The 12,602-nt window shown below is 42.4% G+C and overlaps 1 protein-coding gene across 2 annotated transcripts in view; it reads right to left on the bottom strand.

The window, feature by feature from the left end:
- The window catches only part of edar (ectodysplasin A receptor), a 105,233-nt gene that overhangs the window by 20,086 nt on the left and 72,545 nt on the right, over nucleotides 1–12,602 (bottom strand). For both annotated transcript variants that reach the window (XM_041198575.1, XM_041198576.1), the window contains exon 5: nucleotides 321–406. In XM_041198575.1, the coding sequence (XP_041054509.1) occupies nucleotides 321–406 (86 nt within the window). The remainder of the gene's footprint in view (nucleotides 1–320; nucleotides 407–12,602) is intronic.

Raw genomic sequence — 12,602 nt, 5'->3', positions numbered from 1 at the left:
AAGCCAGGTTCCTAAATAAAAAAGGATTCTTTTCAAATCTTTAGGGTACTGTTGAACAATACAAATCAGGAAGGTCCAGATTTGAATCTCGTTCTTCAAGGACTTAGCTTATATCAGCCAGGATAACAATGAAGTAGCTACCTATAATCTCAGGTTTCCTGGGCTAGAGTGTTGTGCTAGGATAGGGCTAGACTAATCTGTGATGAGAACTTTGGTCAAATCTTCTGTGGAATTCTGGTTTAGTGCAAAATTACAATAAAGGAGGAAAGAAAATTAAATTAATGCTATATACATACATATATGTTTGCGAGGTAACTCACATTCTTTTGTGTTAGGAGGTGCCAGTGCACAGGAATGGCAAACCTTTGTATAGGTGTTTCTTGATCTATTGTCTAGGATGTAGTAACTGTAAAAAAAAAATCACATATATAACTTATATAACAAAGCATTTTCAGCACAAAATCGCACCTCACAGGTGATTGTGCACAAATAAAAGATTATGTCAAACATACTGAACACCAATTGATAAGTAAATCATTTGTCAGTGCGCACCAATCCTAAATAAACACAATTACAGATACAAGCATTAAGGCCAGGATGTTGATGTCGGCAAGTGGTGGGTGCGGCCCATTCACCGATGCGTAAAATTACGCGGGTTGACGTTGGGCGGAACTCCCAACGTCACTCTACGTTATTTCCATTTTCAGGTCAGCGGGGGAGCAACCGAATCAGCTGTGCGCCCACCGACCTGTCAACGGCCTATTGAGGCCATTTAAAAACTAATTCAATGTTAAGATTGTCCAATGTTAAGATTGATGGGCAGGCCAGGAGCCCTGGCAGGCTTCAGAAAAAGCATGAAACCTCATCCACAGGTGGGATGAGGTTTCATGAGGGTTTTAAAAAATTTAATAAAAGTTTGACTAAAAGTGATGGACATGTCCCAACTCAGGTGACAGTGTCACATGAGGGGACATGTCAGGGAAATTTTATTTTTGTACATTGACCATTTTTAAATTTGGCGCTGATCTTTCTGAAGCAGCACTTAGCCTCAGGGAGATGAGTGCGCTCTTTCGCACAAATGCGAATCCACCCCCCACTCCCCCCTGCACAGGGAGTGCATAGCGCTTCCTTGCAGACGTCACACTGGGCGGGGCAAAGTGCTGCCTCAGGGAGCTCGGCTCAAGTTTGAAAACTTTATTAAAGGGAGAAAAAAATATTCCTGATATGTACACTGTCACATGAGCAGGGACGTGTCAATTACTTTTATTTAAAAATTTTATACACATTTTAAATCCCTCATGAAACCTCATCCTGCCCATGGATGAGTTTTCATGTTTTTTCTGAAGGCCACTTGGGCTCTTCGCCTGTCCGCCAACCTTAAGGTTGGACAGGCAGGTAGCCAAGTCAGCTGCGCGCCCGACAAACTGAAAGTCTAAATGATGCATGGTGACGTTGGGACGCATGCACAACATCACTGTGCGTCATATTGCGTGTCAGCGAGTGGGCCCCGCCCCCCGCTCACTGATTGGAAAATGCTGCCCATAGTTTTTGGCAAACAATGTCCAACAACTAATGTAGCAAAGTATAAATTAAGAAATCTGGGAATGTTCTGACAGACTCTTTTAAATAATTGTTGCACAACCTCAGCAAGGTGCCCTGAGAATAACAGACACCGTAATGAGCTCTTGCATGAAAGTGAATAGGATTTTCTGACATTAGACTTTGAGGTAACAGTATACTGGGTGAATGTCCAACTAATTAATGAACCCACAATTCACGTTAATTTCATTACTGGTTGGTGTATATCAACTGTGGAGCCGAACCCTGTCATACGTTATTGCATTTCATACAGTAACATTTGATCATATCAACAGCCAGGAGAGGGAACAAGAGACAGTTAGGAAAATAAACCTCTACTCACAATACTGCAATCACCTCATAGCACTGGAGTTACTATAATAATATAATGCCTATAGTTTATTATACTCTGCTTATCGCTTCATTCCTAATTACCCATGTTGCCTGGCCTAACTGGTAACTAGTTTTGAGCAAACACATTCATCAATGCAAAGCCAACTTTGTCTCCTTTAAACAATTGTTTGAGTTTTGATTTTGCAAATCAAAACTGAAACACTATAATTCCTGGCACTGACCAGCCAAGCACCAAGAACAGTTGTGCATGCATATTCAGCCCACACTGTGGCTGTTGGCGCATGCACAGTTTCTCTGACCAAGATAGTGGGTGCCATTTTGGTCCTTGGCCAGTTTAACACTGCAAATTAAACCAAGTAAATGGAATGTTAACTGTTGAAGGTCTTTTGAAAATCCAGATAAATTACATCTACTACATTAACATGTCTACTCTCCCTGTTACTGCCTCAAAAAAATTCAACAAAGTTGGTCAAGCAAGATTTTCCTTTTTGAAATTCATGCTGATTATTCTTATCATCTTTTTTATTTCTAGATGTTCTTTATATTCTCTCCCTTAGCAGGGATTTCCATTACTTTTTTCTATTACTGATGCTAAGCTGACTGGTCTATAATTCCCTGTACAGGTTCTTTCCCCCTTCTTTGATATTGGAATTGCATTAGCTACCTGCCAGTCCTCTGACACTATGACCAGAATTTTTCACTTGTCGGGTGGGCACGCGTCCGACCTGAATGAGTGTAAAACGACACACGATGATGTCAGGCGAGGGTCCTGTCGTCTTCGCGCACTTGCGCAATATTTTGGTTGGTGGGCTCACGCGGGAGTCAGCAGTGCAGCCACCGACAATGAACAGGCCTATTAAGGCCATTAAAGTGCCAGTTAAATGTAATTTTTCCCTGCCCATCCAACCTTACGGTTGGCGGGCAGGCGAAAAGGCCAAGCAGCCTTTGCATTTTTAAGGAAACCTCATCTATGGGCAGCAATTAAAAATAAAATAAAAATTTTAACTTTTCATTAATAACATGCCCCTGCACACGAGGGGACATGTTTTTTTAACATCTTAAAATTCTCTATTTTTTACTTTCGTAAATATTCATCTCCCTGAGGCAGCTCTGTGCCTCAGGGAGCTTTTCCTGTGTGCACCCACGTGCATGCGTAAAGTTCCCCACTTGCCCTTCTCATATCTACTCTGTCCAGCCCCCTCATGACTTTGAACATCTCTGTCAAATCTCCTCTCAGCCTTCTTCTCTCCAAGGAGAACAGTCCCAGTCACTCCAATCTATTCTCATAACTGAAGCTTCTCATCCCTGAAACCATTATTGTAAATCTCTTCTCCACTCTCTCTAATGTGTTTGCATCCTTCCTGTAATATAGTCCCAGCACTGTACACAATATTCTAGCTGAGGCCTAACATGTGTCTTCTATAAATTCAGCATAACCTCCCTGCTCTTGTACTCTATGCCCCTATTAATAAAGCCCAGGATACCAAATGCTTTATTAACTGCACCCTCCACCTGTCCTGCCACCTTCAATGATCTATGCACATATACACCCAAGTATTTCTGCTACTGCCCTCCCTTCAAAATTTCACCCCTTATTTTAAATTGTCAGTCCATGTTCTTTTTTCTATTCATTCATGGGATGTGGGTTTCGCTGGCTGGGCCAGCATTTATTGCCCATCCCTAGTTTCCCTTGAGAAGGTGGTGGTGAGCTGCCTTCTTGAATTGCTGCAGTCCATGTGGTGTAGGTACACCCACAATGCTGTTAGGCAGGGAGTTCCAGGATTTTGACCCAGCAGCAGGTGAAGGAATGGCAATATATTTCCAAGTCAGGATGGTGATTTACTTGGTGGGGAACCTCCAGGTCGTGGTATTCCCATGCATCTGCTGCCCTTGTTCCTCTAAGTGGTAGTGGTCGTGGGTTTGGAAGGTGATTCTTTCTACCAAAATGCATCACCTCACACTTCTCCACATTGAACTTCGTCTGCCACCTGTCTGCCCACTCCACCAATTTGTGTATGTCCTCTTGAAGTTCCACACCGTTCTCCTCACAGTGCACAACACTCCCAAGCTTCATATCATCCACAAACTTTGAAATTGTCCCCTGCATAGCAAGATCTAAACCATAAATATATATCAAAGAAAGCAAGTGTCCCAATATCAACCCCTGGGGAACGCACTACAAACCTTCCTCCAGCCTAAAAAATATCCATTGACCATTAGTCTCTGCTTCCTATTTTACGGCCAATTTTGTATCCAAGCTGTTTTTATTCCATGAACATTAACTTCTCTCACAAGTCGGTTGTATGGCAATGTGTCAAATACCTTATCAAAGTCCATGTACAGCACATCAACAGCATCACCCTCAATGACGTCAAAAAACTCCAGCAAGTTAGTTAAACATGATTTCCCCTTTAGAAATCCATGCTGGCTCTTCCGTATCAACCCAAGTTTTTCCATGTGACTATTTTCTACCAGACACCTGTCATAAGCACACTTTTTTTTCTTTATCTTAATTTTAATCTCCTTTTTCATCCAGGGAGCTCTGGATTTGTTTGTCCTACCTTTCCCTTTCGATGGAATATACCTTGTCTGTGCCCTAACTAATTCTTTTTTGAAGGTAGCCCATTGTTCACCTATAGTTCTTCCTGCCAATCTTTTGTTCCAATCTACCTGGCCCAGCTGCGTTCTTGCCCCATCGAATTTGGCTCTTGTCCAGTTAATTTTCCTTACTCTGGATTGCCTATTGTCCTTTTCTATCATCATCCTAAAACATATAATACAATGATCACTATCTGCTAAATGATCCCCCACTGACGCTTGATCTACTTGGCCCAGCTCATTTCCAAGAACCAGGTCCAACAGTGCGTCTTTTCTTGTCGGATTGGACCAATTATCACCCCATCTTAAATCTTCCCTTCTTTTCCAACAAAATGCATCCAGCTTTCTTGTTATTCTCTGCTTGGGACCCTGCAAACTGGCTTCTCATAGATCAAAGAATGGTTACAGCACAAAAGGAGGCCATTTGGCCCGTCGTGTATGTACCCACTCTCTGCCAGAGTGATTCACCAAGTGCCCCCCCCCGCCCCCCCCCCCCCCCCAACCCCCCCACGCCCACCACCACCCCCAACCTTTCCCCTTTAGCCCTGCAAATTTTTCCTCCGGATAATTATCAAATTCTCTTTTGGAAACCATGATTGAACCTGCCTCCACACTCTCAGGCAGTGCATTCTGGATCCTAACCACTCGCTGTGTGAAAATATTTCTGTGCAATCACAACACAGGATCTGTTTTGTCAAGGTCATGAGTGATACCTTCTGTATCCATGATCACAGTTTGTTGTCCTGTTCTTATTTGTCTTGATCAGCCCTGACTTCTTTTGCTCCATTATTACTGGCTGTGCCTTCAGCTGCCCAGGTTCTAAGATCTGGATTTCCCTCCTTAAAGCCCTCTGCATCTCCACCTCACTTTCCTCCTTTAAGATGCTCCTTACAACTTATTTCTTGAACCAATCTTTAGGTCAGCTGTCTTAATGTTTGGCTGGATGTCAGTTTTTGACTGATTATGCTCCTGTTGAGCACCTTGGAACAATTTACTATATTAAAGGTGCTACATAAGTGTGAGTTGATGTTGCAGCATTGGCGCACATCTTCATTTATACAATAAGTGAAGTACTCCAATATGAGTAATTGTTGGATTAGAGAAAGGAAGATCAATGTGAATTCCTGCTCTTGATCACTAACTAGTATTTCTTACAAGTGCGTAGTTGTTTGGCAAGTCCAGATTCATGCTCAATAGTTAAGGCCCTTGCAATTGAATAGTCTACTGATGCTAACTGTTTGTGCTAACTAATAGAAAATACTCCACGAATTATACACCGAAGACACATCAAGCCCTTACAAGAGGAAGAGTTGAGGGTGAAAAAATCATCAGAGGAGAGAAAAAATATTCAAGTTTCAAACTAAAGCAATTCATGGTATAGAATATCATTATATGTACTTAATTTTCAGTCCCCTTCAAATTTCAAACATCCTTCCAGTCCCAAGTTGTCTGGATATTTAGTGTTCTACCATAATCTTACTGTGTAGTAGATTACTGTGGGATTCAGGAAAAAAATAGCTATTCTGTTAAACTGAAAACATGACTGAGTGACACATTTGAAAACTCCCAAAAACATTCATGGGCTGAATTTTCCGCCCGTTGGGGGAAAAGTTGATGGGTGGGTGCGTATGAGCATGCTTCCTATTGGCGCCCCTGATCAGAGGCTTGGCGCCATTTTACATGGGCGGGCCAATTAAGGCCCGCCCAGCATGATGTCCGCACTGAAGTGCTATGTGTTTCCTGTGCAAGGTGGCGGGGGGGAGGTTTTGGGGGCGATTCCCAAAATCGAGAGTGCACTCTTTCACGCATGCGCACAAAAGACCGCACTCATCTCCCTGAGGCTAAGTGCAGCTCTAAATGTGAAAATGCTCAAAATAGAAAAATGAAATTTCCCTAACATGTCCCCTGATGTAACAATGTCACATGAGTTGGGACATGTTCATCATTTCCAAAAAAACTTTACTAAAATTTTTAAAACCCTACATGAAACCTCATCCCGCCTGTGGATGAGGTTTCATGTTTTTTCTAATTCGCACCGGGGCTCCTGGCCTGCCCGCCAACCTTAAGGTTGGACGGGCAGGTCCACTAATTACTTTAATTACTCTGTCAATGTCCTCAATTGGCTGATTTTGCTGCGCCACCACCTTCCTGAAAATGGGGCGCGGTGATGTCGGGATTTCCGCCTGACATCACCGTGCCTCATTTTACGGGTCAGCGAGTGGGCCCCACCTCCCGCTCGCCAACCGTAAAATCCAGCCCCACTTGTATCAACGTGTGACTGGCCAGGGGATTTTATGGGTGTTAATTATCATTCAGCAATTGCTAATGGACACATTGAAAAGCAAATTAGCAGTCTGAACTGATATAAACAGAGCGGGATTAAAGATTAGGAAAGGTTTCTGTGCTGCTTTGTATGATTTCCTTTTTTAATCAAAGAGCAACAAAAACAGAAGCAAAATACTGCCAGTGCAGGAAATCTGCAATAATAACAGAAAATGCTGGAAATACTCAGTAACTTTGGCAACAGCTGTGGAGGAAGAAACAGAGTTAATGGGCAGAATTTTACCCTCGGATGGCGGGTGGGCCCCACCAGCTCGGCAGCGGGCAGACAGCTGACCCCCGCCACAGAAATGGGGCCCGCTGCCGTTTTGAGTGGGCGAACCAATTAAGGCCCGCCCAGCAGCCTGCCCGACAGGAAGCGCTATGTGCTTCCTGTGTGGGGGTGTGGGGGGGAGGGAATCCCCATCTGTCAAAGAACACACTGCTCCCTGAGGCAAAGTCCTGTCTCAGGGAGAATCGTGACAGATAAGTAAAGTCTAAAAATAGATAAATATTGAAATTATTAACATGTCCCCCTCATGTGACAATGTCACATGATTTGGGACATGTTAATAATAAACATATAAAGTTTATTAAATTTTTTTAAAAATGGGCATGAAACTTCATTCCGCCAGTGGATGAAGTTTCATGAATAATCTGGAGCCCACTGGGGTTCCTGGCCTGCCCACCAGCCTTAAGCTTGGACGGGCAGGTCTTTAATTATCTTAATGAGCCTGTCAATGGCCTCAATTGGCCACTGACAGGTTGGCGGGCGGACAGCTGATTTCGCTGTCTGCCCACCTTCTTAAAAACTTAAAGGGACCGGAATGACGTCAAGGATTCCTCCCAATGTCATCCTGCATCATTTTCCCCTCGGCGAGCGGGCCCTGCCCCCAAATACTGCCCAATGTTTCAAGCCAATAACCTCTCATCAGAACTGATGAATGCTGCCAGATCTGCTAAGTATTTTCTATTTTTATTTCAGTTATAAGGAGAAGTTGGTGGGGGCCACTTAATTATAGATATTTTTTTCAATTAAGTATGCACCAGAATATTTATGGGATTCATTATATGATATTTAAATTTATAAAAAACACATTATTTATTACAGCTGTTGTTCTGGAACAATGAACTGATTTTGGCTGGGATTTCCTGGTCCCACGATGAAAATTCCCGCCCGCAGTCAACCGACCTTTGCATCGTCTGTCAAAGTTTCTGTCCCGCCTATTATGATTCCCAATGCGGCCAGGACCAGAAAATCCTGACCTTTGATTCAAATAAATTACGGCAATCCTTCTTTTCTCAACTATTGTTACCCAAACAACATCCAATTTGATTCAACCAATGGAAAGCTCTAGTCCAGTGAGAGGAATGGTGCTGAGATAATGGGATTGATTTGGATTAAGATCTTTTTGTCTGATTTAATCTGTAGCAAGTTAGTTTTTATGGTACTATCTACACATGGAGCTGATAAACTGAGAATAGAATTCCAGGAATCTATAACTTTAGTGCCATTGCTAATGCAATCTTGTACTGGAGGCAATATTTATTTATCCTGTATAGTTAATTTCCCTGTCTGAGATTAACCAATTTATCGGTGTTCTAACTCATACCCTTGACCAAAATCTGCTCAAAGACACTAATCAAACTTGAACATCAGTTGATTCAAAGTCAAGATCACTAGGGTGAAATGTTTCTTTTGCTCCCAACTCTCCAATGTATCAGGACCAGTATGAATAACTGAAATGAGAAACATTAGGAGTCCTCTGTGGTTAGTGGTATTAGAGCTGATGCCAGACCACAAATGCGTGGAAGGCCAAAGCTGATGGTGTTAGTTTTCTGCTTCACACAGCAATTTATAAACAGTCCAACTGCCAGAACAGCTTGTGATTATTGCCCTAATCACTTCCGTGAAAGAGCCAAGACACAAGAAAACTGAGCATTCCTGGAAATTGGCTGCTGATATGGGCTTGTTGCCATTTGTTATCCAAAAGATGCACAGCAACGTCAAAACAAAGTCAACTCAAATATTCATATTGTTTTACTCCCAGAACAGCAGAACCTTTACAAGCATAAGGTATCCAAAGATAATTCAAGAGAGTGCTGGGTCTGATGCTAAAATATGAAAAGGCTAGGTACATTGGTTGAACAGTAACTCCAGGAAGTGTGAAAAAAGAAAGATAAATGGTGAAAGATCCAGGTAGAGATATCCAAAAGAACAGCATTTGAGAAATGAAGGAAAGAATGCAATTAAACAGCAGTGGCACAGAACGAGGCAGAAGAGACTGTGAGGAATACAAACACACAAACATATGGACAAGAAGCAGGAGTAAGCCATTTGGCCCCTCAAGCATGCTCCGCCATTTAATAAAACCATGGTTGATCTGATAGTATCCTCAAATCTGCATCCCGCCTACCCCCAATAGCCTATCACCCCCTTGCTCCAGAAGTAAGACAAACAGGCCAAGCTATCAAAGTGAAAAAGATCATGTCTGAGGGACAAAGAGAGTGAAGAAATATATAACAAAAGAGAGATCATGCCAAAGGGATCAGGAAGATTCAAAAAAAAACTATGGGGTTTCCTAGTCCTGCACAGAGGGAAGCAAAATACTGCAGATGTTGGAAGTCTGAAACAAAAACAGAAAATGCTGGAAAAACCCAGCATGTCTAGCAGCATTTGTGGAGAGGGAAACAGAGTTAACATTTTGAATGCATATGACCCTTCTTCAGAGCTAAAGAGAAGTAGAAATGTGATGAAATTTATACTGTTTAAGGCAGGTGGAGCAGGTGAAGCTGGATAGAAGGCCAGCAATAGGTGGGGACAAAGGAGAGATTGACAAAGATGTCATGAACTAAAGGACAAAGGGAGTGTTAATGGTAGTGGTAAGGGCTAAAAAAGGTGCTGATAGTTGGTGTAAAGGTAAGAAAGCAGAATGTGATAATAGCAGAACAAAGGTAAGCACTATGTGAAAGAACAACATGGAACAAGTAACAGATAGCCCCTTTGGGGGTGGAATGGTGGAGGGGGCAGTGGTGGGGAGAAAGAGGGTAGAAAATGGGATAAAAGTGAGGATAAAGAATGGGATAAAACAATGAATAAATGAATGAAAATAAAAATAAATTTCAACACACCATGTTGCTCTCATGCTCACATGTGCATCCTTGGCCTGCTGTAATGTTCCAGTGAAGCCCAACGCAAACTGGAGGAACAGCACCTCATCTTCCGATTAGGCACTTTACAGCCTTCCGGACTTAACATTGAGATCAACAACTTCAGACCATTAACTCTCTCCTCTATCCTCACCCCTTTTTTAATACCTTTTTTTCTACATTCATTTTTATTTTTATCCACTTATTTTGTGTGGGAAGTGTGGGAAGGTAGAGTTGAGGTAGAAGATTAGCCATGATCTAATTGAATGGCAGAGCAAACTCGTAGGGTCAAATGACTCTTCTTTTTTATATATAAAATAATGTTTTCTCATGGCGCAACTGGTTCTTTTGCCAGTCATCTTAAATCTGTGTCTCTGGTTATCAGCCCTTCTGCCACGACAGACAATTTCTCCTTATGTGCTCCATCAAATCTATTCAGAATTTTGAACAACTCCATCAAATCTCCCCTTAATTTCCTCTCTCCTAAGGCAAGAAACCCAGTTTCTGGAGTTTAACCACACAACTAAAGCCTCTCATCCGTGGGACAATTCTAGTAAGTTTCTTTCATACTTTGTCCAAGACCGTGCCAACCTTCCTGAAGTGTGGTGCTCAGAATTGAATGCAATTCTCCGACTGAGGTCTAAACACTGTTTTTCAAAGTTTAACATAACCTCCTTGCTTGTCCTGCCACCTTCAAAGATTTGTATCTACACATACCTATGTCTCTCTGTTCCTATACCCCCTTAAAAATTGTACCATCTTCACATCAAAATGCATCACTTCATACTTCGGGGAAGGTGGTGGTGTGGTGGTATTGTCACTGGACTAGTACTCCAGGTACCCAGAGTAATGCTCCTGGGGGCCTGGGTTCAAACCCCACAATGGCAGATGGTGAAATTTGAATTCAGTACAAGTCTAGAACTTAAAAAAATCTGATGATGACTATGAAAGCATTGCTAATTGTTGTAAAAACCCATCTGGTTCACTAATGCCCTTTAGAGAAGGAAATCTGCTGTCCTCACCTGATCTGGTCTACATGTCACTCCAGACACTTAAATGCCCTCTGAAATAGCCTAGCAAGCCATTCAGTTCTCAAGGGAAATTTGGGATGGGCAATAAATGCTGGCCTAGCCAGTGATGCCTGCATCCCATGAATGAGTTAAAAAAAAACTTTGCTGCATTAAATGTCTTCTGCTATGTACCTGCCCATTTCACAAGTTTGCCCATGCTTTACCCCTCCAGTCAAAAAATAACCGTTCACCAAGTCCCTGAGCCAATTTTGTACCCATGATGTCACTGTTTCCTTTGGGATTTAATTTTGCTATCAATTCTATCAAGTGGTTGTGGTCATCGGATGTGTAACATACCTTTAAGAAGAATGTTATCATGGAAGATCACATGATCTTAATATCCAATAGCAGAGTAGCTTGGGTTACCTTAGTAGTCAGTAGTGAATAGTCTAGAGCTAGAGTCTGCAATGTAGAGACAGGGCTTGAGTTGTAGGCACACATGTGTAGCTGCTGAGTTCCTTTGTAAATAAATAGAATGTGTTATACCTAAGAACTGTCTGCTGGTCTATTCTGTCTATGGTACCAACTCGGCCATCCCGAAACAAGCATGCAACCCGGATCCATTAGCCCAACTAAACTAGTGACCAAGGTCCAATAAACTGGTGATGACGGAAAAACAAGGAAGGACGAGAAAAAAGCAAGAAAAAGCGAGCAAGGAAATCAAGTGAACCGAAATTGGGCTGTACCTCACATGATAATTGTAAGTAGAATTTCTGTCCTAATTGTCAAAGCAGCCCCCTCGAAGCACGCTGCAGTTTGAAAGAGTTGATCCTTTTGACCCAACCGCGGATGATTGGTTTCATTATGTTGAATGCCTCACGTTCTTTTTCCAAGCTAACGACATTGCGGGGGAAGAAAAGAGGCGAGCAATCCTCTTATCCATGGTCAGAATTTTACACTCGGCGCGCAGGTGCATGCCCGACATGCCTGAACGTAAAATGACACGTGATGAACATAGATGAAAATGGAACAGCACCAATAGTCCATGTACTTAAACCCGACCAAAGTGCTCGAATTTATGGAGACTACAAATTGACTGTTAATAAAGTGGCTAAGTTGGCCAAACACCCTCTCCCAAAAATTGAAGACCTGTAAGCCAAGTTGGCAGGTGGAACTGCCTACACAAAGCTTGATATGAGTCATGCTTAATTGGAGTTAGTGAAGGCCTCCCAGAAATTTGTCACAATTAATACACACAAAGGGTTGCACTAATATACCCATTTGCCTTTTGGCGTATCCTCAGCACGTGCCATATTCCAGAGAACAACGGAAAGTTTACTGCAGGGATTGCCTCACATTGCAGTTTATTTAGATGACATTCTGGTGGCAGGACTCACCGAAAAGGAGCACTTGGCAAACTTGGAAGAAGTTTTGAAATATTTCTCAGAGGTGGGACTGCATTTAAAAAAAAATAAGTGCACGTTCCAAGCGAAATAGGTAATCTATTTAGGTCACAGGGTAGATTCACAGGGCATCCACTCGGTTTGGGGAAAACGTGCGAGCCATTAGAGATGCACCAGCGCCAAAGAACAC

The sequence above is a fragment of the Carcharodon carcharias genome, chromosome 11 (genome assembly GCF_017639515.1).
Source record: "Carcharodon carcharias isolate sCarCar2 chromosome 11, sCarCar2.pri, whole genome shotgun sequence".
Lineage (NCBI taxonomy): Eukaryota > Metazoa > Chordata > Chondrichthyes > Lamniformes > Lamnidae > Carcharodon > Carcharodon carcharias.
The sequence above is the reverse complement of the archived record's forward strand: the minus strand, read 5'-3'. Positions and strand labels throughout refer to the sequence as shown.